This window comes from Equus asinus, chromosome 22, assembly GCF_041296235.1.
Source record: "Equus asinus isolate D_3611 breed Donkey chromosome 22, EquAss-T2T_v2, whole genome shotgun sequence".
Taxonomy (NCBI): Eukaryota; Metazoa; Chordata; class Mammalia; order Perissodactyla; family Equidae; genus Equus; species Equus asinus.
Window position 1 is genome coordinate 57,772,362 of NC_091811.1, and position 25,352 is coordinate 57,797,713.

A 25,352-nucleotide genomic window follows, 5' to 3' on the forward strand; every position below is an offset into this window, starting at 1 on the left:
AAAGGGCCAAGTATAAAAAAGGAGTAGTTTAAAAAGTCCCTGTAGCTTGGGCTTGGCTGGTTCAAAGGGCTCAAAGGGAAGCCAAAGGGAAGGATGTCGTGGGAGGAAGGTGGTCTGAAGTCAAGATTGAGAAACTTTAGACGCGTAACAACCAAGTATAATGCTTGGTCTTTGAACAAACCAACTGTGAAAGACATTTTGGGAACAACTGGGGAAATTTGAAAATGGACTGAGAATTTGACATGAGAAAGTAATTTTATTGGCTATGATGATAGTCTGATTATATAGGAAGAGTACACTGTTCTTTAAAGATGTATACTAAAATATTTAAGGGTGGAATGTCATATCTGTAACCGCTTTGGGACACTTTACAAAACAATAGAGGAAGCAAAAAGAAGACAGTGTAGGTGATAGAACTGTTGAGAAGCTAGAAGGCTGTGTTGGAAATATTCTAAGGCGACGGGGAGTGTGGGACATAACTGAGAGGATGAACCGTCTTGGAACTGGCTATACTGAAATGAGGAGGAATGAATGTTAGCTGGCCTGGAAGATAGCTGGGACATCATTGCAACAGTCGAAGGAAGAGCCGATGAAGGCCAGAACCGCAGAGAGGAGGGAATCCGAACAGCATTTCCGAGGCACATGGCAGGACCGGGTGTCTGCTTACCTGTCAGAGGAGGAGAGGAAGTAGGGAGAGTCCAAGATGACTCAGAGCTTCTCAACCCAGGCGTCAGGGGAAGGGGTGGTGGTCACCCAAGGGGCATCCAGTTGGAGACGTCCCACCAGGAATCGGGGACGTGACACTCAGGAGAGAAGAGTAGTTAGAAAAGAGGTAACAAGTGACCTCTAAATCCATAGATGAGAGAGCCAGAACGAGAGAAGAGAACAGAGAGGGAGACAGCCTTCCATTTAAGGTCCATGGGGAGGGTTAGCAGCCAGCAGAGGAGCCAAGAGGGAAAGGCAGTTGCTGACCCCTGTGCTCTGCCGGCACACTGCTGGGTACTTATCCTGGTTACTCATTTAATCCCCACGACCGCCCTGTGAGGTCCACATGACTTGTCCTGTTTTAGGGATAAGGGAACAGGCTTGGAGACAGGGAGAGACATGCCCAGAGTTCAAGCCAGGGAAGGGCAGTGTTAGGATTTGAACCCCGATCTCTGGGGCTCCAAAGCCTGAGCTTTTTCGCTTCTCTCTCAGAGGCGGAGAGAAGAGAAAACTTCATGACAGGAGGAAGGGACAGTGGCCAGAAGCGTCAGATAGTATAGACAGGCCAATTTGGGTGAGAAGCAAGAGAAAGCCATTGGATGGAGTGGCCCTCTCCAGAGCAGTGTCAGGGCAGAATCCGGAGCACCTGCGGGGCCCCAGGAGGTAAAGACATCCACGTGAGCAGGAGCAGAGCTGAGGGGAAGGTCAGGAGAATGGGGTCCTCCGAGAGGAACCCAGGGGAAGGGGCAGAGCGCAGACCGTGGCAGGTGCAGCAGAGTGGTGGCGGCAGCCTGGTGAAGCCATGGCAGAGAGAGAAGGGACCAGGGAAGGTGGGGAAGGACAGGGGCAGGGAGCTCCCAGAGAACAAGCCTGTGTGGAGTTGGAAGGGGGGTGGGCAAGAAAGACCCATTCCTAGTCAAATCTGTAGAGAGTAAGAGTAGAATGGTGGGCGCCACGGGCTGGGGGAGGGAGGGACGGGGCGGTAGTGTTCACTGGGGGTGCAGCTTCAGCTTAGGAAGATGACAAATTTCTGGAGCTAGGTGGTGGTCATGGTTGCACAACAATGTGAACGTGCTTAGTGCCGCTGAACTGCACACTTAAAAATGGGTAAAATGGAAAATGTTATGTCATGTCTATTTTAACACAATTTTTAAAAAAAATTTTTGGTTTTTTTGTCCTTTTTTTTATTCTTTTGAATAGCCCACTCCCCCAGCCTGGAAAGTTGACATAGAGCTCTGTGTGCCTGCTGGGCTCCAGGCAGGGGCCTCTGAGTGGGGAGGCTGCTGACCTCAAATCTGGCCCTTCACGTCATGTCCTTCAGAGCCTCTGGCACCTGCTCCAAGTGCCTGGCATCTAGACATGCCACCCAGCCATCCAATTAGCTCAGGCCGCTGTCCCTTGGGTGCCTGACACTGGTTGGTGGTAGGTGAGCTGGGGTAAGCACCCTTGCCCTTCCCCACACAGCGGAGCCAGGCTGCCTCCAGCTCCACCACACCTCCAGCCAGGCCAGCAGCAGGGCACGGGGGCCACAGGTGTCCCAAGTGAAGGTAGTGCCATTGAGAACACATAGGCATCGGCTAGACTCAGTGCAAAGCACAGCAGCTTGTAGCCAGTGCGCGAAGCCTCCTGAAGCCCAGATGCACACAGGGAGTCCAGTGCTTGCCACACAGATACCTTTTGTCCCCACTCAGCAGGGCCACTGGGAGGGGGCTGGCTCAGAGATGAGGCGGAGTTGCCCTCATAGGAGAGGCACCTGTGAACTCAGAACTGCCACCTGCCAGTAGGGGCGGGGGAGCATGGGAAAGGAGTCCGGGAGACACGAGGAAGGAGAGGAGGGAAGAGGAGAGTTGACAGGTGAGGAGAGACAGGAGGGAATGGAGGAGGGTGGGAGACATGGAGAGGCTGCGCGAGATAATAGGGAAAAACAGACGTGAGGGAGAGGCGTGGGAGAGGAAGAGGAGGAGACGGGGATGGGAGAGAGAAACAAAGGGCGGTCAGCATCAAGGCCATCTCTTCACTGGAGAGGATAGGAAGGGTGGTGGCTGGAACTTAAGGTCAAGGAATTGGGTTTGAATTGGGGGCCTGAGATTTCAATCCAGAGGCCCCAGCTCTGGACATGAGGGAGGCATGGGTGTTTGATGACCGTGCCCAGACTGCAGGGTCACATCAGAACAGGGGAGTTAGACATCCACTGGCTGGTGGAGTCTGGGGCATCGAGAAGGGCCTCCAGTCACTGTGGTGGCCAACTTTGACTCCCCCAGCTGTCTGGGCAAGAGTAGGTCATGGCACCGTGATGCTCAGGAGAACATCATCATTGCCAAAGTCGCCTTATATCCTCCCTTCAAGGAAAGGGAGGCTCAGAGAGATGAAGCCACTGACTCAGGGACAACCTGCAGGTGAGACCCAGGATCCTGACACACCAACTCCAGGGCTGGGTGTGCCATGCCCACCACCAGCAACAAGCGCCCTGAGGTCAGAAGCACTGGTGTGAGAGGACACATAGGTGGGGCGACTTTGGCTAAACTCTCACCCTTCTTGAGCCTCAGCTTCTGCCCAATTAGGCAGGAGGAAAACTGCTCCCTTCCTAACCCCACGGGGTGGTTGTGAGGCTCAGAGAAGAAATGAAGGGGATCAGATTTGTTACCTTAAGATGATAAAGGCTTTATCATACCCTGTTTTTAGACTCATGGGAATTAAAATGATTTCACTTTGAGAAATATCTGGACTCCAACCCACTTGGGGTGGCCAAGGAAAGGGTTGGGAGGGACAACCCAGCCTCCCTTGGCCCTTCCTACCCACTTTGGCCTTGGCCCAGAGCTCCAGTTCAAGCCCCAAGGCCCATCTCTGTTCCAACTCCACCTCACCCCGCCCCCCACTGCCAGGCTCCATCCTCAGGGCTCTGCCTCCATTCTTACCATTCCTTTCTCCACTCTTTGGGCCCCCAGCCCCTGACTTCTGGCCCTTCGTTCTCCCCACCCTTGCCTTACTCCTGTCCCAGCCTCCTCCCAGCCAGTGTCACTATTACCAGCAGGGTCAATCCCGATGCCCAGCTGGTGAGTGGCCTCCTCAGGCACCGCCTGGGCCCAGAGCTCAGCTACTGTGTGGTTCTGGTCCAGGACCCGCTCAGAAGTGCAGTGGTCTCCACCTGAGAGTCACAGACCCGCACACCTAAGGTTTCTCCTGCGATGGAACAGACATGAACAGGGGAGAAACGAGAAAGAGGCAATGCTGTCGCAGGGTGGTGAACTCAGGTTTCTGTTCCTTGGGGCTGAGAGGCAGGGGTGGGCTGAGGAAGAATTCATTCATTCATTCATTCATTCATCCATCCTTCCATTTATTGAAAGCCTAAACATGCCAGGCATTGGGACTATACGGAGGTAAGTAAGACATGGCCTGCCTTCAAGGTGATCACAACCTGTGATACAGTATGGTGAGGGCTATGACAAAGAGAAGCCCTGAATGCTGGAGGCCACCTGGCACAGGCCAGGGGGATGCAGCAGGGCTCTGAAGCCCTTAGGGGCATTCGCCCAGGCTGTTCTCAACTGTGGGGCTCCTCCCCATGGATGTGGTCTTGCACCTCAGGGAACTAGGGGTGAAGACACAAGGCAGAGTTTGAATGTGTGGGGATCGCTGGCACCCTCAGGCAGAGCCCAGACCAATTTGTCTTACCCTCACATCTGTAATTTCTGGTTCCCATTCCCAGACCCCAGCCAGACCTTTTGGTCATCCACACACCCACACCATTGCTACACACACACACATATATCTCTCATCCAGCAACAACCTTGACCTTCACTGCCCTGTGTTCTCTCCCGGAGATTGGATTCCCTCTGAACATTCCTGCCTCCAGCTGCCCTCTGCTTCCCACCAGCTCCCCTCACCTGGCAGTCTAGATCATGCTTTGTCACTTCCTGAGTCAGCACATCCGCCAGCATTTTTTTTTTAAGATTTTATTTATTTCCTTTTTCTCCCCAAAGCCCCCCAGTACATAGTTGTATATTCTTGGTTGTGGGTCCTTCTAGTTGTGGCATGTGGGATGCCACCTCAGCATGGCCTGATGAGCGGTGCCATGTCCAGGCCCAGGATCCGAGCCGGCGAAACCCTGGGCCGCCACAGCGGAGCACAGGAACTGAACTACTCAGCCAGGGGGCCAGCCCCTCCACCAGCATTTTGAAGTCCCTGGAAAAGCAGACTTTGCACTCAGACCCCTCCTTTTCTTTGACCAGCATCTGGAATAGTGGTGCAGATTGCCAGCAGAGCTGGGCAATGGGGCCAGCCTTGGCCGCTGTCCCCAGGAGGACCCCACCATGGGCCTGGAGAGGGAGCAATAGGTGAGAAAGACAGGAAGGGGTGGGGAGGCCTGGGGGGACCAAGAGTGAAGGTAGGAAAGAGGGTGCACCCGAGGAGTTGGGGGCTGGGCCTACCTTCAGAGGATAAGGGGTTATGGGGGCGGGGGCTCCTCTGGGAGGCCATGAGCAAAGGAACATGTAACTCCCAATGATTCTCAGAGCTTCCCATGTGTATCCTGCCTCCACCCCCTCCACCCAAACATGAACTCTTTAGCTCCCTCCTCTCGACCTCCAACTTCTCTAGAGGGCCTTGGGGTTAAAGAGGTTAACAGGGCTGCCAGGCGATCCGGGCAGGATAATTATAGGGTTTAGAACATGGTGTGGGAGAGGATGGTAATTACACCATGATGTCCTCCCTGGGGGCTTTAGGGTTTGTGGACAGAGACCTGGGAGGGGTCCAGTCCACCAACATACCACTCCCAGCCCAGAATAGCCTCCCTACGCTACATTTCCAGAGGCTCCTAGTGGGAGGACAAGGGAGGGGGAAGGCTGGTAGTGAAGCCCCCCTCCCCTCAGCTGCTTCTCAGTGACCCAGCCCTTCCCCTCCTTGGAAAGACCTGAAGTGTCAGGGAATGAGTCTGCTGACCCTAAAAATAGGGACTTTAGGAGGAAAAAGCGAGAAGAGATGGGATTAGAGATTCTAAGTTACTGCCCAGTGATCCCAGCTCTGATGGACAAGACCATTTGGAGGTGGGAGGTGGCCTGTGTGGTTGGGGTGCAGGATAGCAGCAGCCCCTCCTCCTTACAGTGGTTCCCATTCTGGGGGCAGCAGCTCTGAGACTGGCCCAGGTGTCTCTGGCCTGGAACCCTGGTGACCTCCCAGGACCTGCAGCTCCTCTTCCTTAGGATGTAAGGGCCGCTCTACCAGAGGCTACACTAGCACCTCTTTCCTCCAGCAGCTCCTGAAACCTCATCCCCTGCCCTGGGACACACCCTGCTTCTCTCCCAGTAGCACACACCCTACAAACCTCATTGCCTCCCTTAGGCCCCGACCCACATTTGCGATCAACCAGTCAGGACCTTGAAGGAGGCGGGCCTGAAGGTTGCCTGGGTAACGCCTGGCGAGGGGCACCCCTGGCTGGAAGACAGTTGCTAGGGAGACCAGGACAGTGGGCGGGGCCCCAAACCCTCGTTAGCCTGTATCGGGATGAGAAAAGATCTAAATGTCCAGATCTCTCCCAAGTCCTTTCCCGTAAAGCCAGCAGAACTCCCTCCTCGGGTCAGGTCTAGGGCAACTGGAAGTCTGAAGCTCCTGAAAGAGACTTCCTAGGGGTTAGTTCCTGCAACTCAGAAGAACACAACGGTACCAAGCGTGAGGGAACTCAAGGAAGGGGCGAGATCTAGGAGGGGCTGGAGAGGGGAACAAGGCTTAATGCATCATGATATAGAACTTCTTGGACTAGAAATCTAAAGTGAAAATATGCAAAGTATGCAAAATAAAAACCAAAGTGGTTTTAGTCCCACTTCCAAGTGGAAATTCCAGATTCTACCACCAGATGGCAGTCTTGCCCACTCATTGGATTAAGCGCAGCCCTGGAGCCCGTGGGTAAGAAGCCAGGAGGGGGAAATCCTTTCTGTCTGACAAGTTGTCGCCGACTCTCGCTCTCTGGTATTCGGCAGATATTCATAACTCCTCGTAGCCACAAATACACAGTTTTCTCTCTTCAACCCGGCTCTGACCAGATCCAGTTAGCAGGATTCATTCATTCTTTATTGAAGGCAGCTAAGGAATTCTTGGGTGAAAAAAGTTCCTGTTTCCTTGGGTCTCCCTCACAGCGTGAGGGTGATAAGTTGGGGTAATAGTAATGAGTAATTAACTCATTTAGAACTGTGGATCAGGCAGTTAATCCTCATAACCTTATGAAATAGGTACAATAGTGTTATCCCCATCTTACTGGTGAGGAATCTGAGGCATGGAGCCGAGTTCATCCAGCCAAAAAAGGGACTTGAACCTGGGCAGCCCAGTCCAGAAGCTATGTGATTACACAGAATGGCACAGCTGTGGCTGGGAGGAGCATCTACTAAAGACCTGGGAGTCAGGAATGGACTCCTGGAAGACATGTCTAAAATCTCATCTATACCAAGACCTGAGGAAAGAGTAAATTTGGCCAAGAGACAAGTTTGGGGGAGTGGAGGTAAGAGGGGGGAATTGTTCTAGGAAGAGGAAAGGACTTGTGCAAAGATTCAGAGATGCTCAAGAGAAAGAAGGCAGTGGCTGCATCAGGTTTCTGGCACGGATAATTGAATTGCATTCACTAAAATGAACAACACCAGGGTGGGGGCACATTTTACGGGGCAAGAAGGAGTTCTCTATTTATCCTATTTAACCTATGATGTTTGAAGTACCTTGGGACATCTGGATAGAGATATCAAGGAGGCATCTGGCCTGGAGTTTGGCTGGTCCTGTTTACCGAGTGTCTTGTCTAGTCTGTACATTCCCTGAGGAAAGGGGCTGAGTCTCCTTTATCTTTGCTATCTTAATCTCTCATACACCTACCACTAGATACATGTTAGGTGAGGAGGTGAAGGCTGGGTCACCTCTTCTGAGGAAGGAGAAGGTGACACCCCTCTGCTGTCAAGAAATTTGCAATTTTGCTGAGGAAATGACGTCAGAGAATGTATGGTAAAGGTAATCACTGCTTTGGGAGATCAGAAAGGAAAGAAAAAGAATCATGAAGAAGGAGCCCATGAAGGCCACTACTGACTGGCTACTATGAAATCCTCATAACCATTTGAGGGTAGGCAGTATGATCCTCATTTGATAGATAAAGAAACTTGAAGAAATGTTGAGATGCCCATGTCTCGGACCAAAGCAAGGGAGGGAATCAGCTGTCTAAATTTTTTTCCCATTCTGCTGTGGTCTTAGTTCCTGTTCTCTAGGGAAATGGATCATCTCTTCAAAGTTCCCTGGCTTGGTCCTCCTAATCCAACCCAATCTTTCTCCCTCACACCTGGCCCCCAGTGTCTTCCCTCATTCCACTCCAGTTCCCCAGCCCAACTCCGTCTTTATGTCTCGTGCTCCATCAAGCCAGCTTTTTTTTTTTTTTGAGGAAGATTAGCCCTGAGCTAACATCTGCTGCCAATTCTCCTCTTTTTGCTGAGGAAGACTGGCCCTGAGCTAACATCCATGCCCATCTTCCTCTATTTTATATGTGGGATGCCTACCACAGCATGGCTTCCAAGCGGTGCCATGTCTGCACCCGGGATCCGAACCTGCAAACCCCGGGCCCCTGAAGCAGAACATGCGCACTTAACTGCTGCGCCACCGGGCCAGCCCCATCAAGCCAACTTTAAGACACTGTACTGGGCTCTAATCCAGAGAGGAAACCAGTGTCCCTCTATTCTGCCTAAGAAGCCAAATAATGTTCATCCTTTTATTCAATAAACATTGTGTGTGCCAGGACAGATCTGATCCCCTCAAACATTTTCAATCTATTGGTTATTTGTCTCTCATCCTCCAAGGATTTAGACAAAAAATAGGCTTGGAGAAACTGAGGTCTGGGAAGAGGTATCCAGAAGCAAAGGAAGTCAAGCACTTCAGAGGCATTTTAGTATGTTGGCACTTTTCTTCCCTGCCCTCTGGCTGTACCCAGGGTCACACCTGAAGACTAGGGCTGGTCCCACATCTGGGTTTCTCCCCTGGCAACTTGTCTCCAACTCAGGCATCTGAAGGCAGACCTCTCTCTCATCCTCACCCCTGCAACTACAAGCTCCTTCTCAGACTTCTAAGGCTCTGAAGATCCAAAAGTATAGCCAGGAATGCAGAGGTCCAGACTGCTCTGCAAACATACTAGTCTCCAGCCCTGCTTCCTCCCACTTCTCACCCAGTGGTCCTCAGTTCCTGCCTTTTCCAGCCTGCTGGCTCTCTCATCCTTTTCAAGCCTCAATTTCAAGCTCACACTCTTCCCAACTCTAAGTCCTCCTCTGGTCTCAGAGCTTCCCACCACCTCTTCACCTTCTCAGACTGTCCCTGGCCTCGTCCTCTCCTGGTCTTCCTTGCTAACCCCCGTGTCCAATCCTTCCATCCTCCTCTCCTGACATCCCTGATGAGCCCAGCCTTGTGCTCCCCTCTGCGGCTTCTTTACATCTTCTTTGGGCCCCCTTTAGTAGCTGGGGCTCCTCTGGGCTCAAATTCTTCACCTCCTCACCCTCTGGTTCCCCGTGCTCCTGCCAAGGCTGACTCCTTGCTGTGCTGTCTCTCCTTCCCTCAAGAGTCTCTGTCTTCCCATCTCTGCCTTCCCCTGATCCTCCAAGTCTGCCTCCTCAGGGGCTCCCTTGGTATCCCCAGTTTCTGCCACTTTCCCTCACCTCTCTTGATTGCTCTCCTTTTCTCTCTCTTTCTCAGGGTTCTGGTCTGTGTCTCATCAGTTCCTCCTCCTGTTCCCATCTTCTATGCACCCCTGACCTCTCCATCCCTCCCCCTGTCTAGCCATAACCCTCTCCTCCCTCTCGTCTCTCCTTATCTTTGTCTCTGACTCTCCCCACTCCAACTCCTCCCTTAGTTCTGCCTGTCTCTTTCCTTCCCTGTCTCTGCGTCTCTAGCTGAGTCTGTCCTGTCCGTGTCTTCACCTCTCTGACTCTCATCTCCCCTTTGTCTCTCTCCTCCTCTTCCTCCTGCTCTTCCTATCTCTGCGCCTCTGATCTGTCTCTTCCCTCTTTTTCTCTTTGTCTCTCTTTGGTGTCTCCAACTCTGACTTTCTTCCTCTGTCTCTCCTCCCTCTCCCCCACCCCAATATCTCTATCTCTCCATCTCTCTCTGGGCCCTCGCTCCCTCCCTCTCTCTCTCTTTTCCTCGGCTCTCTCCGGCTCCCTCTCTCGCCTCGGATGACAGCGCTGCCTCTTTTGTTGGCTCCGCAGCCAATCGCGGCCGCTTACGACACGGGGGCCGGGGCTATAAAGGGCCTGGCCCGGGCTCGGGCCCCCCCAGCCGCCCGCCCCGGCCGCCCGCCCGCCCCGCCCGCGCGCCCGCCGCCCCCGGCCCCCCCGGCCCCCCCTCGGCCGGGCAGCCCCCAATCCCGCGCCGCCGGGACCCCCTCCTCCTCCCTCCCTCCTCCCTCCGCCCCCTCCCCGCGGGACTCCGGCGTCCCCGCCCCCCAGTCCTCCCTCCCCTCCCCTCCAGCATGGTGCTCGCGGCCCCGCTGCTGCTGGGCTTCCTGCTCCTCGCCCTGGAGCTGCGGCCCCGGGGGGAGGCGGCCGAGGGCCCCGCGGCGGCGGCGGCGGCGGCGGCGGCGGCGGCGGGGGCCGGGGGGGAGCGCTCGAGCCGGCCGGCCCCGTCCGTGGCGCCCGAGCCCGACGGCTGCCCCGTGTGCGTGTGGCGGCAGCACAGCCGCGAGCTGCGCCTGGAAAGCATCAAGTCGCAGATCCTGAGCAAACTGCGGCTCAAGGAGGCGCCCAACATCAGCCGCGAGGTGGTGAAGCAGCTGCTGCCCAAGGCGCCGCCGCTGCAGCAGATCCTGGACCTGCACGACTTCCAGGGCGACGCGCTGCAGCCGGAGGACTTCTTGGAGGAGGACGAGTACCACGCCACCACTGAGACTGTCATTAGCATGGCCCAGGAGAGTAAGTGAACGGCAAGGCGCGAGCGGTGGGGTGCTGGCTCCGGCTCCGGGAAAGTGAGCGCAGCGCCTCCGCTCCGAGGCGGTGCGCTCCCGGCTGCTCCGGCCCGGAAGCCTTTTCTGCGAAAACTTGACGGATTGAGGGGCGGGGGCTGCTCCATAGAAGTTTTTCGAGCGACAGAGATGGGCTGCAGAGTTTCGTGCACGCACTGTCCCCCGGAGGTAGTGGGGCGGAGGGGGTTGCGAGATACCGCCTCCTATCCCGGGTGTGCGAAAAAGACCAGTGTTGGGGGGAGTCTGGAGAAGCTGGGGGCCGCCTGCAGCAGAGGGAAGGGGCAGCAACTCAATCCTGAAGGGCCGTGCTGGAGAACAGAATCAGGAGGCTTCGGGACCCCCGCAGTCCCTGCCGGGATGCAGCGCTCTACACCTCCCAAAAGCCCTGGCACCAACTGTCTACCCTTCCACCGTGGGCCCCGCGACGCGCCCACCCTGCTGCAGAGTACTGGGTGCTCCTCTCCCTCTCCCAGGAACGAGATCCCAGAGACTGTATCTCTCCCGGCAGCCCAGCTGGCACCCATTCCACCCGGAGCCCTTCTGACACCCGGTCTCCCAAGGGGCTGGAAAAGCTGTGCCTTCTTAGTACTGACCGAGCACAGAGAACTCAACTCCATTGCTCAGGGACTAAGGGTACCCGTTCGACTGCTCAAACCTTAGTGTTCCATCCCTTATTCACCCGCCCCTACCCGCAATGGGACTTGAGGAGAGAGAAGATCTAGGGAGAAAAAGAAAGAAATAGATGGAGAGGGAGGGGGAACCCAGGCATCCAAGCCCCCGGCCAAACGGAAGATGAACATGTTAATAGACTGGAGCTGCTTTGAAATTTTATGGCCTGGAAAATCCAGGCCAACACTGCCCCCTGCAACCCCCCAGCTCTCCCTAGGGTCAGATGACTCCCTTTTCCCCTCCTCCACTGAGGTCTTCTCCCCCCCCCCAACCTCCAACTCCAGGAACCAGGCCTTCTCTTATTCCCTAGTGGTTTGGCAAAGTCCCCCCTCCCCAACTGTCTGGTTTTATGGCTCTGAACAGAAGAGGGGGGAGACTGGTTTATTGGCAGATGGGTCATAAAAAGCTGGGGGCTGAGGGGAGTCCTAGAGGCTCACCCCCATGGGAGAGGCTCAGGAACCCAGGTGTGCTTCTGGGAGGCTGAGGGCCTCATCCTGCCACCAGTTTTTCTGCAGACCCTAACTGCACAATACTGAGGGCTGTAAAGAAAAGAGAACTCAAAGGACTAAGAAACTAACTTGGGGGGTGAGGGATGAAGGCCTGGGATCTGGTCTTGGGTTCCTCAGTCTCCCTTCTGCTTTCTAGAAGCTAGGGTCAGTCTGAGACTGACCGAGGGCAGGGGTGGGGGTGGGGATTCTAGGAAACAGAGTTGTAGAGGAATTCCTGAAGAAGCGTTTGCTGGAAGAAGATGAAGGGTACAAAGGGAAAAAATACTCTCGTCTACGTGGTGTAGCGTGCGTGAGAATTTCCAGAATGGGTGATGGAGCTTTGGGCTTCCCCTTGCCCCTTTCTACCCCTGGCATTCTTTAACCAAGGGGCCTGAGTCCTGAGTTAGCCCTGGTTATGGGGACGCAGGAAGTGAACAGACTCTGCAAGCATGGATTAGGAAGTGCAGGTTAGGCTGGGGGGATGGAGGGGGAAGGACACCAGCAGGTGGGGTTCCACCCTAACTTGCGCCCTCATGCTTCCTCAGGACTTGGATAACTAGGGAACTGGGTCTCCAGCCAGGTATTGTACGTCCCCTTTAAGAGCCAAGCTGAGCTCTTAAGAGAGGGAGGGGGAGCGGAGGGGAGGGGAGGGAGAGAGGGGAAAAGGAAAAAGAGACTTTTATAGTCTAATCCCCAGGGACCCGCTTTAATAAGAGACTTGTGCTCTGCTAATCGGGGGAGGTGTTTGTCAGCAGAGATGGCCTCCGCTCCCCTCCCCCTCCCTCCCCTCCCCCAGCCCTCAACCCTGGACCCCAGCCCCCACCTCTCCTAGGCTGCAGTGCCTGCCCTAGTTCCCTCCACCCTCTCAGGCTCTCCCACCCCAGCCTTCTTCCTGGGAACCCAGCCCCCTTGCCCTTCTGGGAGCCAAGCCCAGCCCCTCAGTTTCTCTCTCCTCCCTACACCAGGAGGCCCCTGCCCTCCTGGCCCAACCTCCTGCCCCTAGGCCTTGCAGCCTGGGTGAGGAGAGTGTGTATAGGGGGTGGGGTGGGGGGGTTGCGGGGGTGAACAGGGAGGGGGCTGGGCTTTTGCTGAAAATAGTGCAGTGACCTCTCTCCCAACCAGCGCCGCCTACTAAACCTGACCTGCTGCCTGCCACCAGCCCAATCAATCCAACACAGATGTGGCTCCTTCCCCTCCCCTTGGGAGCTGGGCCTATGTATGTGTTGGGGACTCTCTCAAGCCCCTTATTTCCCTCTGAGGCTCTACCTGCTTCTCCTTTGTTCCTCCCTCTGTATCCGTCTATCCGTTCTCTTTACCCTACTAGGCTTAGCTGCCTCCCTCCTTTTGCATCCTCCCTTCTCTTCCAGTGTTCTCCAACTCCCAAACTTATTTCTTCTCCTCCTATCATCATCTTCCCCTCTCTCTTCTTTCTCTCCTCCCTGTCTCTGCCTCTCTTCTACCCCACCTTCATCCCTAAGTCTCTTCTCTATTCTTCTATCCCTCACCATCTCCAGTCTCTTCGTCTCTTCCCCTTTCCCTTTTCTTTCTCCATACCTCTTCATCCTGTCCCCTTGTAGTACCACCGACTGTCTCCACATCCAGTGGGGGAGAACTGCCTCGTGATTCCCTGGGGTGGGGATGGGGGACTCTGCCTGAGGGAACGAAAGACTTAGAGGGATGGGGCACTGGGCGCCATCTGGCACCAGGTGCCCAGTGCCCCATCTCTAAGCCTTGAGTCAGCTTAGGTAGGGGAGTATGTTTAAGCTTAGAAAACAATAAACCAACATCTACTGAGAAGTTACTACTATTTTCACATTCTTTATTTAGTGCTCAGCACTCCCATGAAGCAAGGATTACCTGTATCAATGAGAAGTTTGGTGGGTAAGATCAGATACTGGCTAATGATGAGTCAGGTAGTGACTAAACGCACTTCAGTTGTAGTCAAAGACCAGTATTTAGATGCCAGGAAGAACTTTCAGGCATTGCCTGTAAAATTTCAGACTGGAAGTTTAGGGAGTTCACCCAGCACACCTTTATCGAGCACTGCGTGATCTATGGGAGGCGCTAAAGCTCCAACGGTGAGCAAAACAGACCTGGTATCTGCCCACCCTTATGGAGATTAGTACCTAATGGTGAAAATGGGCAGGAAAATAAAACAATCCCTATGCTGAAATTAGGCAGAGTATGCTATTTGGATTGTGCCCCTGCCCCAGCTACTCTCCTAATCTCTGAATCTCCACTCACTCCCCAAACCCTACCCCACTGCACCATCACTGCAGCTCCAGCAGGAGGATAGCTGGGAGGACTACCAGTGCCCTGGGACCTCAAGGGAAAGGAAGCTGCAGAGGATCTTTGTATCTCCAGTCCTGAATATATGAAGATCATTAAGCACTTCACTCGCCATCTCACTTGGAGGACCCTCCTTCTTCTGGGGTGGGAGTGGGGGTAGGGTAGGAGTAGGGGAGTGCTGAAGCGAGACCACAGATGCTAAGTCCTCTGAGTTCTGCAGACCTGGGCATGATACATAAGGGCTTCAACTTCCTGATCATACGTACATGGCTCTGGAGGCTCATTCCTGATTCTTCCTCTCAGTCTATTTATAGTGAGAATGGATATTCCTGTCCAATGGAAGCATGATTTAGGGCCTTCCCAACTGATTTAAGAGATTAGAAAGGGGAATTGAGTAGAGCTGAAATGGAAGCAGAGGCAGATATTGAGAATCATCTTTTAGACCCAAGAAGGGTCAATTTATGGTCCAGAACAAGGGGAAATGGGCCAAAATGTAAAGTTGGTATGTTAAACCTTTGCAAAGACTTACTGGCACTGGACTGAGAAACCAAAGGAAGCTCAGGGGAGAAAAGAAGACTGATTAGAGTCAATCTGGTGTGTTGAATATTATTTCTGATGCTTTGGGCAAGTGGGAGGAAACATGGAGGTGGTTTGTCCCTTCCTTAAAAGCTGAGGCAGTAATGGTGAAGAGCAGGAGGAAGCAGCTGAGGAAACTTGTTCTCAGGGTCGGGGGACTGGGAGTCAGATGCATAGGAAGTCCTTGAGTAGTTCCATTCTTCTGATGTGTTATTTCTAGTGGGAATGATGCAAGAAGCCTAGATCTTCATTCTGGTTTACTTCATGGAATAAATTTAGCCCATGCTCCCTATCTAGACCCTGGGTTATCCACTCTCTGAGGCCATCTGTTTTGGGGGGGCTTGCCAGGCTGCACCTGGCCATCAGACAAAACAGAGCAGAAATGGAGCAGGTGACCTGAGGACAGCAGGTGTAATATGAGGTTTGGCTTCTATGAAGAACATCAAAGGCTCAGAAAAAATTGGAGCCATACATGCTGGGGAAAGTTGGAGGAAGGGAAGGCTGCAGGTGGAGGGAGAATTCCCTAATAACTATCTTTGCAGGTTATCTGGTAGAGAGGAACCTATGAATTAGGGTAAATGGATTAGGGAATGGATGCAGAGCAATAAGGCCTGATAGAGCCATCATCCTACAGGGAAAGAAAGGAGGCACTGTTCTGGGTACCAGTGACATGGAAGTCAACAAGATGGGCACAGGACAAGGGTAAAGAACTGGAAAACTCAGGCTGAGGAGTCCGAGTTGCCAGTGCCACCCAGGGCTGCTGACCCCCTCCACAAACACCCTTTGCTGATGCTGTGCCCCATTCTCTCTTATCAGCCGACCCTGCGGTGCAGACAGATGGCAGCCCTCTCTGTTGCCATTTCCACTTCAGTCCCAAGGTGATGTTCACAAAGGTACTGAAGGCCCAGCTGTGGGTGTATCTACGGCCTGTGCCCCGCCCAGCCACAGTCTACCTGCAAATCTTGCGACTGAAACCCCTAACTGGGGAAGGGACTGCAGGAGGAGGGGGTGGAGGCCGGCGTCATATCCGTATCCGCTCACTCAAGATTGAGCTACACTCGCGCTCCGGCCACTGGCAGAGCATCGACTTCAAGCAAGTGTTACACAGCTGGTTCCGCCAGCCACAGAGCAACTGGGGCATCGAGATCAACGCCTTTGATCCCAGTGGCACAGACCTGGCTGTCACCTCCCTGGGGCCAGGAGCTGAGGGGCTGGTGAGCAGGGAGCCTGAGATGGTGGCAGATATGTGTAACCTGGCCCTGAGGAGGTGGGATGTTGGAAAAGGTAGACCAGGAATGTGAAGGGGGGTGGGGACCAGCATTATTTCTCTGGGGCCAGGAGCTGATTCTAGAGGAGGAGTTTGGGAGGGATGGGGAGTGGCAGCTATCACTTTCTGAAGATCCAAGCCAGGCGACAGCTGAAAACTGGATTTGGGGTGAAAGTGTGAGTTAATAGGAGATCCATGGGAACACAAAATGGGCTGTTGATGAGGCCTTGGGCCAAGAGACTGCTGAGGGTTGGGTTGCCAGGAGAGGTAGAATTAGGGAAGGTGGGTTGAAGGAGAAATGTCTAGCTGGCAAGAAAAGTGGGTAGAAGATATGGGCTGGGGATGGGAGCAGCGGAAAAGCTGAGAAGTCAATGGTCTCTGTTCTCATGTCCCTGTTGAGGGGCAGGTGAGAAAGGAACGGAATAGGAGCTCTTCATGGCTGTATCACATCTCTTTCTCCTCTCCCTCACCCCCAGCATCCTTTCATGGAGCTTCGAGTCCTAGAGAACACAAAACGGTCCCGGCGGAACCTGGGCCTGGACTGCGATGAGCACTCAAGTGAGTCCCGCTGCTGCCGCTATCCCCTCACAGTGGACTTTGAGGCTTTCGGCTGGGACTGGATCATCGCGCCTAAACGCTACAAAGCCAACTACTGCTCCGGCCAGTGCGAGTACATGTTCATGCAAAAGTATCCACACACCCACTTGGTACAACAGGCTAATCCAAGAGGCTCTGCTGGGCCCTGCTGTACCCCCACCAAGATGTCCCCAATCAACATGCTCTACTTCAATGACAAGCAGCAGATTATCTACGGCAAGATCCCTGGCATGGTTGTGGATCGCTGTGGCTGCTCCTAAGGTGGGGGACAGATGATGCCTCCCCCACTGACCCTACCCCTAGACCCCCAGCCCTGACTCCCATACCCCCAGGCCCTCGAGCTCCCTCCACCTCTTCCCACGAACATCACACCTTGTTCCCTGCCCAAGCAGTGTGCAATACAACAGAGGGAGGCAGGTGGGGATTGAGGGGTGAGGTGTTTGGGGGAAAGGGAGAAGAGGAGGGGGCATGGTCAGGTGGGGAGTGTTTGAGGTTTGCAGGTAAGAAGGTTTGGCAAGAAGACAGAGAGACGTAGAGACAGAAGTAGAGCAGAGGGATAGAGACAGAGGAACAAAAAGAGCAGTGGTGAGGAAGCAAAGGGATAGAGAGGCAGGAGAGACAGAGACTAGGCAGAGATAAACAATGAGAAAGAGACCGAAATGGAGTAACAAGAGAAAAACCCACACCAAGCCTCCTTTCTTCCACTGGCAAGGTGAGGGGTTTGGTATGGTTTGGGGAGATCCCCTGACTACCATTCTCAGTAGGAGAAGAATCAGAAGTCCATTCGTAGCTTCTTCCCTTTCTCCCTCCAGCACTGGCTGGGGGAAGGGAAGTGAGGGCAGGGGCAAAAGCAAGGATTTTGGAATTTTATTTATTTATTTATTGTGACTTTTCATTTTTTGGTGTTTGGCTTTACTGAAATAGAAGGGCCCCCGCCCACTGTGCCCCATTTGCCCCTTATTCCCCAAACCCTGTTCTCCCTCAATACCCACCTTCTTAAGCACTTGTATAAAGCCTCCAGGGTTGGGAATGGGAGTAGAAGGCAAGAGGGCTGACACATGGAAGTTTCTAATCCATAATCACCCTACTTAACCTTCCTGAGCCAAACGGGTTGAAGTGAATTCCAGCAGTCACAGAAACTGTAAGAGGTTAGGGTTTAGGAGCTGGGGGGTTGGAGGGGAAAGCCCTCAACATCCAGGATCTATATGAGAGCCACTAAACTAACCCTCAGGTCCACTCTCATAGTATTGAGTTATTTCGCCAGAGGGTATGGCCTGCTTAAGCCCAAATTCCCCCCAGCCAAGAGAGAGACCAAAGAGCCTGTGGAATGCCCCTGCTCCCAGCCTCTATCTTCAGGTCAATAAAAGAAAAGTATAGAAATCCCAGAGTCCCTGGGTCTGGGAAGGGTTAGGAGTCGTCAAGAAAGGAGGCTGAAGGTTACAGGGCGTTTGAATCCAAATCACTGCTCTGGGCTAGGGAATACAGCCAGCAGACCAAGGTGGAAGGGATTCTGGAAGGGGGACATTTTAGTCCCCAACCCCAAAGCTCAGGGTGGAAGCAGGGAGAACAAGGGAGCAGAGTGTCTATAATTATTTTTATCTTTTATTTTTGGAATCTAGTAGTACCTGGCAGTAGGGAGGGGACAAAACAGTAGGGAGAAGCATCTGACAAGGCCAGTTAGAGCCGAGGATGGGAAGGATGGGGACTCCCTGGTTTGGAAGGCTAGGAAGCAGGCAGGGATGGGTTGCCACTCCAAGTCATTAGCTGGGCCTATTCGTTCCTCCCACTATCCTGTTCCACCCTCCTCTGGACTCACTGTGCCTCAGTTTCTTCCCCTCGATGGAATGAGAAATAGCAGCACCCGCCACAGCCAAGAGATGAATTCTGAGCACTTACCACGGGCACTTTATGGACATAAAATACCTCTCGCTGTGGGACAGATAACCAGGGCACCAGAGTAGTGGTGAAGAGATGTGAGGCTTAGAGGAGTCGCGGGCTTCAGAGTACAAGTTCCCCTCTGCCTCCCAGCTGGACAGTGCCTGAAGCCAAGGAGTTGAGAATTTCCTGATCCATACCCTATCCATACCTCACCACCAGACCTCTTGGTTCCAGGCAAGAGCCTAGAGGATGTCAGGAGAGGAGGGGGAAAGAACCTTCAGCAAACTGTCACTCTAAGTAGAGCCAGCAGTTATGGGTCTGATGCAAACAGTACTGAACTGAAGTAAAGGCCAAGCTGGAGAGCTGACCTGGAAGGCTTGTTCTTCCCAAGAGCATGACTCTCCCGCCTGGCCCAACGAGTGGAAGGGGCAAAGGTATGTGACCACCCTTGGGAAGGTGACGGTGAGCTTTAGCATCTTATTCCCATTCCCACAGTGAACAAGTGAGATGAGGTGTTTCGGTACAGGAATGGGCAGGGGCTGTTAAGCATTTCAACTCACCTCCTCCCATATAGCAGCTGTGCTAACCCCCAGCCTCTCCTCTCTGGCCCTGTTCTTGACCCTTCCTTCTGCCCCAATCTTGGAGAACGAGATACACCTGACCATCAACACCATTCACATTTCCTTGGTGGGAGGAGAGAAGCAGAGAAGTAAAGAACAGAAGATGCCTCCTCCAAGGTCAAATGCTCATGTCTCTTGATCTTGGTACAGGGTGGGGGTTAGGTAATAGGCCTCAGGTGACTTCCCCAAATTCTAGAGAGCTGGGACATTAGACTTGGGGGACACCTAGAATATGCCCCTTTAATACCACCAAATAAAGACCTTTGGTGGTGGTGGTGGTGGTCTTTCTCTTATGAACATAAATCTATGAGTTGAAGTCTCATTACCCTGGTCCTACTCACCCCAAAGAGGCATGGGGTAAAGAGGCTTGGGTACACAGCCTAGAGACCTAGTGGGAACTAGCACCCCCCATCTCCCACCTTATAATGTGTGTGGACCTGGCCAGTGCCCCTCCGATCATAATTAGTGTAATTATTATTTACTTTGTGTATTTGTTACACTGTGTGTGTGATTGCCTTTGTTTGTTAAGGGTGTCTGAGGAGTATGGGGCTGCCAGGGGCACTGGAATGCCGGGAAAGGACTTCTTCACTGAGATCAAGGCCTCCTGGAGGGAACCATTGCAAAAAGGCCATCAGGCAGTTTCAAGTTATGTGACAGAGGGCAAAGATGGCCATAGGGTGCTCTGAGTTTTGGGATGGTCACATGACACAATCCAGCACTTGAACCTGAAAAAGGAAAAATAAAAGCAGTCAAAGAGTTTAGAATTCAGTGATGAGCTCTTCTCCCTAATCAAGCGCCACATTTACACCTGGGACACCAGGAACAGAAGAGGATCTGAGAGGATGAAACCTTGTGCTCAAGGACTAAGAAGATAGGGATGTTTGGAGCAAGGAAAAAAACAATAGGGGCATTTGGGATGAAGGTCGGGACATGCAGCCCAGAGGACGAGCAGAGGATGGGAAAGGGAGGACACCTAGAACAACTCTTCTCTTGAGAGCTTGACCCACAACAGTCTCAAAGGTTACAAAAACTCTCTCCCAGCCTCCACAGAATAGAAGATGTAGAAGTTCTCTTGAGATGATCCAGCTAATGTCTATCCTATTCTGCAGTTCCCTGATCCTACGTTTCCTCAAAGTTTCACTAAATCCAGAAACCAAACCAACATAGCTATTCAGCTTGCCAGTGTACCAAGAGAGTGGTTAAGCATCTCAAATATTCTTTCTTTGATTCCACCAGAAAAAATTTCTCCCATGTACCTAGAGCACACTTCTCAGGGTATAAGAGTTGGGGGCAGCAAAGGAATCTTGCCTAATTCATGTTTTAAAAAAGAAAGGAAAGCTCCTGTGACATCAACCTGATCCAAAATGGGGGACGAAGCCAGTGAAGGTTCAGTGTGCCACCATGCTTTCCCTGTCCTGTCAGTTCCATCAGGGGAGTGACCCCACCTCAGACCAACTATAAAACCAAGGTTGAGGGAGCACAAAAGTGCTACATGCTGTATCCTCCCAAGGAACTGCTTTATTCATACCTACCCCTAGCTTTTGGTCTGGGCTAAAAATAGGTTTTCTCCCCCTACTGCTCATTGTTTCCTGTGTTGAGAGGACACCAATAAGACTGCAAGATGACTTTTATTCCCAAACATCCTCCAACCCAATGCATGAGTAGCTATCCTATACTCTTGTCTTTCTCCATTTTTTTGGATGTCAGGGGCCTTAAGCTAACAACCAGCAGACAGTGACATTCATAGCTTCCAATCTGCAGTGAGGTAGAAGCAGGGAAGTCAATGCCCCAGGCCACAATGTCAGCTTTCCTTTCAGTGAGCTGGGGGTAAAGGAGCAACTGGGATCCCTCCTACCTCTTCCCACTCTCTGAACCCACAAATGCACCTGTATATGTCCTGTGCACATACATACACACACTCAAACTGGTCCACTCAGCCCCTACCCTCTAGCTGGAACCTACTCAGGGAAAGAAAATATTTTCACTGTAAATCACCTAGTAAAATTGAGAGCTAATATTTATTGAAGGATAACCATGCAAACTATGGTAAGCAAATTGTGCTAAGTACCCAATATGATAATGGCAAGTCTCAGAGCAATCTTCACAATAGGGCTGCTATTGGTGCAGTCTGGAAAGAGTCACAGAATGATCAAGTAATTTGCCCTGGGTCTTGGAGCCAGTAGAGCTGGTGTGGTAGAACAAGGAATTATACCTAAATAGTTGCTACACAATATTCCATTCTAATCTATTAATAGTGATCTGAGAGGTGGAAAAACTAAAGGCAGGGACAACTGAGAAAGGACAATAAATGAAGAAAAAGCTGTGAGCACCTTGGGCTCAAAGGCTCTGCAAAAGTGTAAAATTTGCCATTATTTTTCAATCCCTTTGGAGGGAAAAACAAGAGACAGGGAGGTTAGATTTTTGTGGATTCCAATAATCAGAGGCAAGTGACATTGCCTGTCAGAGGCCCTCATGGAAGAGAACAGGGAAAAACAGTTATTCTCCCTTATTCTTGTAAGTTCCTTCCTTCCCCCTCACGTTTCTCATGTCAGACACGGCGACAGGACGCAGCACCCAGAAGTCCTGCTCTTATTCATGTCTTCCTCCCTATAGCCTCACCCCCACAGAAGCTTTTAGCCTTTATCTCTTCAGAAGTTCCCAGAAATTGGGGCAGGGGGAAGGGCAGTTTAGAGTGATGGTGGAAAAAGACAATGCGCCTAAAGAACCATAAAAAGGTACAGATTTACAGCTGAGGAAGCTAGTTCCCTCAATATCTTTTATAGACTTCCTCATTAAGAGCTCTCAGGTATGCAGAGAATGTCACAGCTTCAGGACAGGGAAAAGACTTTAGTCACTAAACACATCTGGATCCTGATTAGCTACACCAGGGAGACTGGGGGATAGGAAGGAAGGGTACTTGGATCCAGATAAAGAATTGCAAGCCTGGGTGCCTGTTCTGCCTTTAAAGGGACTTACTATTTTAAGACTGAATTAGTAAAAAAGACACAGGCATACTGAACTATTCATGCTCAAAAAGTATGTGTGGAATGACCACGGTGAGACAGGAAGAGGAGGATTTGGTGATCAGGCTTGGAGGTGAAAGACTTCTAACCAACATAAAAACAGCTGCTGGAATGGGATGAAACAGGTTAGTAAAAAACGCACACAAATTGAGAACCACTCTATCAAAGTTTTGGGTAAAGTGAGTGGAATGGGGAAAGAATGATTAGGCTTTGGGAAGAGAATCCTGGGGAGAAGGCTGAATACCTTTCTGGAAGGTTACAGAGGATGAGGAGACAGAGTGAAGAAAACTTTTGAAGGACCCAGTGCTCCAACTCCCTTATCAGCATCTGCTCTACTCCTTTACCTATTTCTTATTTTTACCATACTTGGGTAGAAAACCCTTACTGAATCTATAATCTCTCTCAAACTACAAAACAGAACTAATTCTCTCTGGTTCTGTTTTCAGATAGAGACAGAGGGCCAGCCCAGTGGCACAGCACATTCCGCTTTGGCGGCCCGGGGTTTGCCGGTTCGGATCCCAGAGGTGGACATGGCACCGCTTGGCAAGCCATGCTGTGATAGGCGTCCCACATATAAAGCAGAGGAAGATGGTCACAGATGTTAGCTCAGGACCAGTCTTCCTCAGCAAAAAGAGGAGGACTGGCAGCAGATGTTAGCTCAGGGCTAATCTTCCTCAAAGGAAAAAAAAAAAAAAAAAGATAGAGACAGTGTAGAGAGAGGAAAAGCTAGCCTCCAGATCAGGGCCTGGAAAAAAAAAAGGGAGGCAGGCAGAAGAGGCCAGAGGGAAGGAAAAGTTTAACCAGCCTTCTCTTGTGTTCATTTCTCAGTCTCAGAATGGCACAAAATCACAACAAATGGGAAATCTTTGGATCTGCTCTCCAAGGCACAGTTTTCCTTAAGTCCCTAAATTTAGGCCCCTGCCCTCCTCAGCGACCAAAGAGACTTCGTGGAAAGAGATTCTTGTTACAAGGGGATCAAACCATTATCTTTCTATTAATCACAAAACCAGGCAGAAGGTTTTAGTAGAAATGGGAACAAGAAATTACACCACAGCAACACAGAATCTGGACATGGTACCAAAGTCTTAAGGTGCCAGGCTCTTAAGTTTTGTTATTAAAAAAACAACCTTATATATAGATGTCCAGAAATAAAGATTAAGAGGAGAAACCCTACACTAATATATCCAAAAAGATTAAGTAGTAGGTCTCAGATCTATGTGAAACTTCAGATGCAAACAAGCAGCCTGCTTAGGGAGAGCCAAGCCTTTTCTAAGTAGGAGGCTCAGCAAGGAAAGTGGATTTTAGTAACATCTAAGAAACATTGCCACTAAAACTGCAATAGTATACTTGTGTAACAGAAGACAAACTAGCACAAGGCTTGATTAGAAAGCAGAAGCCTCCAGTCCATTGTTTATGTTCCCAATGATCTAGGTATCAGTGCTTAACACCTCTGACATCCTGTCATGCTTTGAATCTCTACACTTCCTTCTAGCTCTGAGGGGTACCCAGCCCATCTCCTTTCCTGAACTGCATAACCAAAAGGGTCCCACATATTGGCTTCAGCTGAACCCAAACAATATGACACCAGGTCATATCTCGAAAACAGGGCCCTTCTGGACTCCAGAATAGGGACTCTGGATTCCATTCCGTAGTAGACCAGCGATCATTAGCCTTTATATATCTATCTTTTGCACCTCCTAAAACCCAGTGTTCTCCCTATTTTATCCCAGTGGATCATGCCAACTTTCTGAAGCAAAGATTCAGGGTGAAACTTGGCCTCTACATGGAGGATAAAGAGGTAAAGGATGCCTGTGAGTATGAGAGAAGGGAATAAATAGGCTTAAAGGGATAGACTCAATCGTTTTCCTTGTTCTCTCTTCTAGAGGATAAAGGCATTATGGCTAATGCCCTGTAACATTTGCCCCTGAAGCTCCCCTTATCTGGTCTAATCTGGCTCTAAGAACTCAAAGGAGCACCTAATAAAACACATTGTTCTCTTTTCTATTTTTTTTATTAACAAGCAAAATAATAATTAAAAAAACAACAACACAACAATAACAACCTTGAAGTTGAACAGCAATATGTCAAATTGCTGCTGGAGTTCATGGATGTACCTGGGGTACATGCTCCCTCACTGCCAGGCAGGACCTAGGCACATGACTGTGCATTTAGGTATGTATGTGACCAAGAGGAGTCAGAGAGATGGAAACCACTGAAGAACAGAAAGCATCAAGAGCTTTTCATCAGGCAATCCCAAAGCGCTCTGCTCTTTTCCTCTTCTTTGCCTGTAAGGAAGAAGCAAGAAGAAAAAAATTAGATTACAAGATAGCAGTGGCCTGGGTTCCTGGCTGCTTTAATCCAAACTCACATGGACTGTCACAAGGTCCAAGAAGGAGGGAAGGCCCAGGCTTTAGCTTGGCAGCCAGAGATTTCATTCCTGAATCTCTCTAGTTATCCGGTTAGAGCTGAGGAAGTTTGGTAGGAAAGGAGGGTGAGGAAGGAAGAAGACTGTGCGGAGTGGGGGATGAGGGGAAGAGAAAGAGGAGAATAGTGGTAGAAAATGGAAAGATTCCTGAAGGAAAGAAGGCCACTCAGCCCTACCGCAAGTTAGTCTAGAAACAAAAGACTCTTAACAGGCTGGGGAAAGTCTTCTAGTCAGTGGTAAGATGAGAGATTTCAGAGGACAAAGCATTGACCAATGCTATTTCATAGAGAAAGTAAGCGGGATGCTCTTCTGGGTAGTCAAGCCCAAGCAGCAGCTTTTAATAGGCCTCCAAATCCACAGAAAGGCACATAAACCTTCAATGCTAACAGAATAAATGGAGCGGGGTGCCCCTAACGCGGCTCTCTCAAGGGAGGCAACATTGGAGAGAGGGCACAAAATGGGAAGGGGGGAGAGGAAGACCTTTTTGTTCTGGGAGTGACTCACAAAACACCATTGAGTCCTTTATCCTGACTCCAACCACTGCCCCCAGCAAAGAAGAGACTTTTTCATTCCATTCACACAGGAGGTTTAATTCAGAATAAAAAGAAAAGATGAGTGCATACAACCTCAGCCCACTCCACCTGGATTACTGACACAATTCCTTGGAGTCGAATAAAAGTCATCTGGTTCATGTAAATTCCATCAGGCCCAGAAGTTACTACTCCCTTACATACACATACACTGTCCCTCCCTTAAAAAGCCACTATTCCTTGCCACCCAACAAAATCCTCATCTGCCTTATCTTGGAGAGGCCAAATGTTCCAACTTAGTGAGCATGCCTGATTTAACAAGTTTCC

At 51.4% G+C, this 25,352-nt stretch overlaps 2 protein-coding genes across 2 annotated transcripts in view; one reads left to right on the top strand and one right to left on the bottom strand.

The window, feature by feature from the left end:
* The first annotated feature begins 10,050 nt into the window (after nt 1-10,050).
* On the top strand, nt 10,051-19,546 carry GDF11 (growth differentiation factor 11). The gene is made up of 3 exons (XM_014857093.3): nt 10,051-10,613; nt 15,502-15,899; nt 16,429-19,546. Exons 1-3 carry the CDS (start codon nt 10,175-10,177, stop codon nt 16,807-16,809), a joined length of 1,218 nt encoding a protein of 405 aa, XP_014712579.2. The 5' UTR covers nt 10,051-10,174; the 3' UTR covers nt 16,810-19,546.
* A 4,513-nt stretch (nt 19,547-24,059) lies between these two features.
* Nucleotides 24,060-25,352, bottom strand: part of SARNP (SAP domain containing ribonucleoprotein) — a 41,323-nt gene continuing 40,030 nt past the window's right edge. Inside the window, exon 11 of the mRNA XM_014857250.3 lies at nt 24,060-24,355. Coding sequence (XP_014712736.1) covers nt 24,314-24,355 — 42 coding nt within the window. The 3' untranslated portion in view covers nt 24,060-24,313. The remainder of the gene's footprint in view (nt 24,356-25,352) is intronic.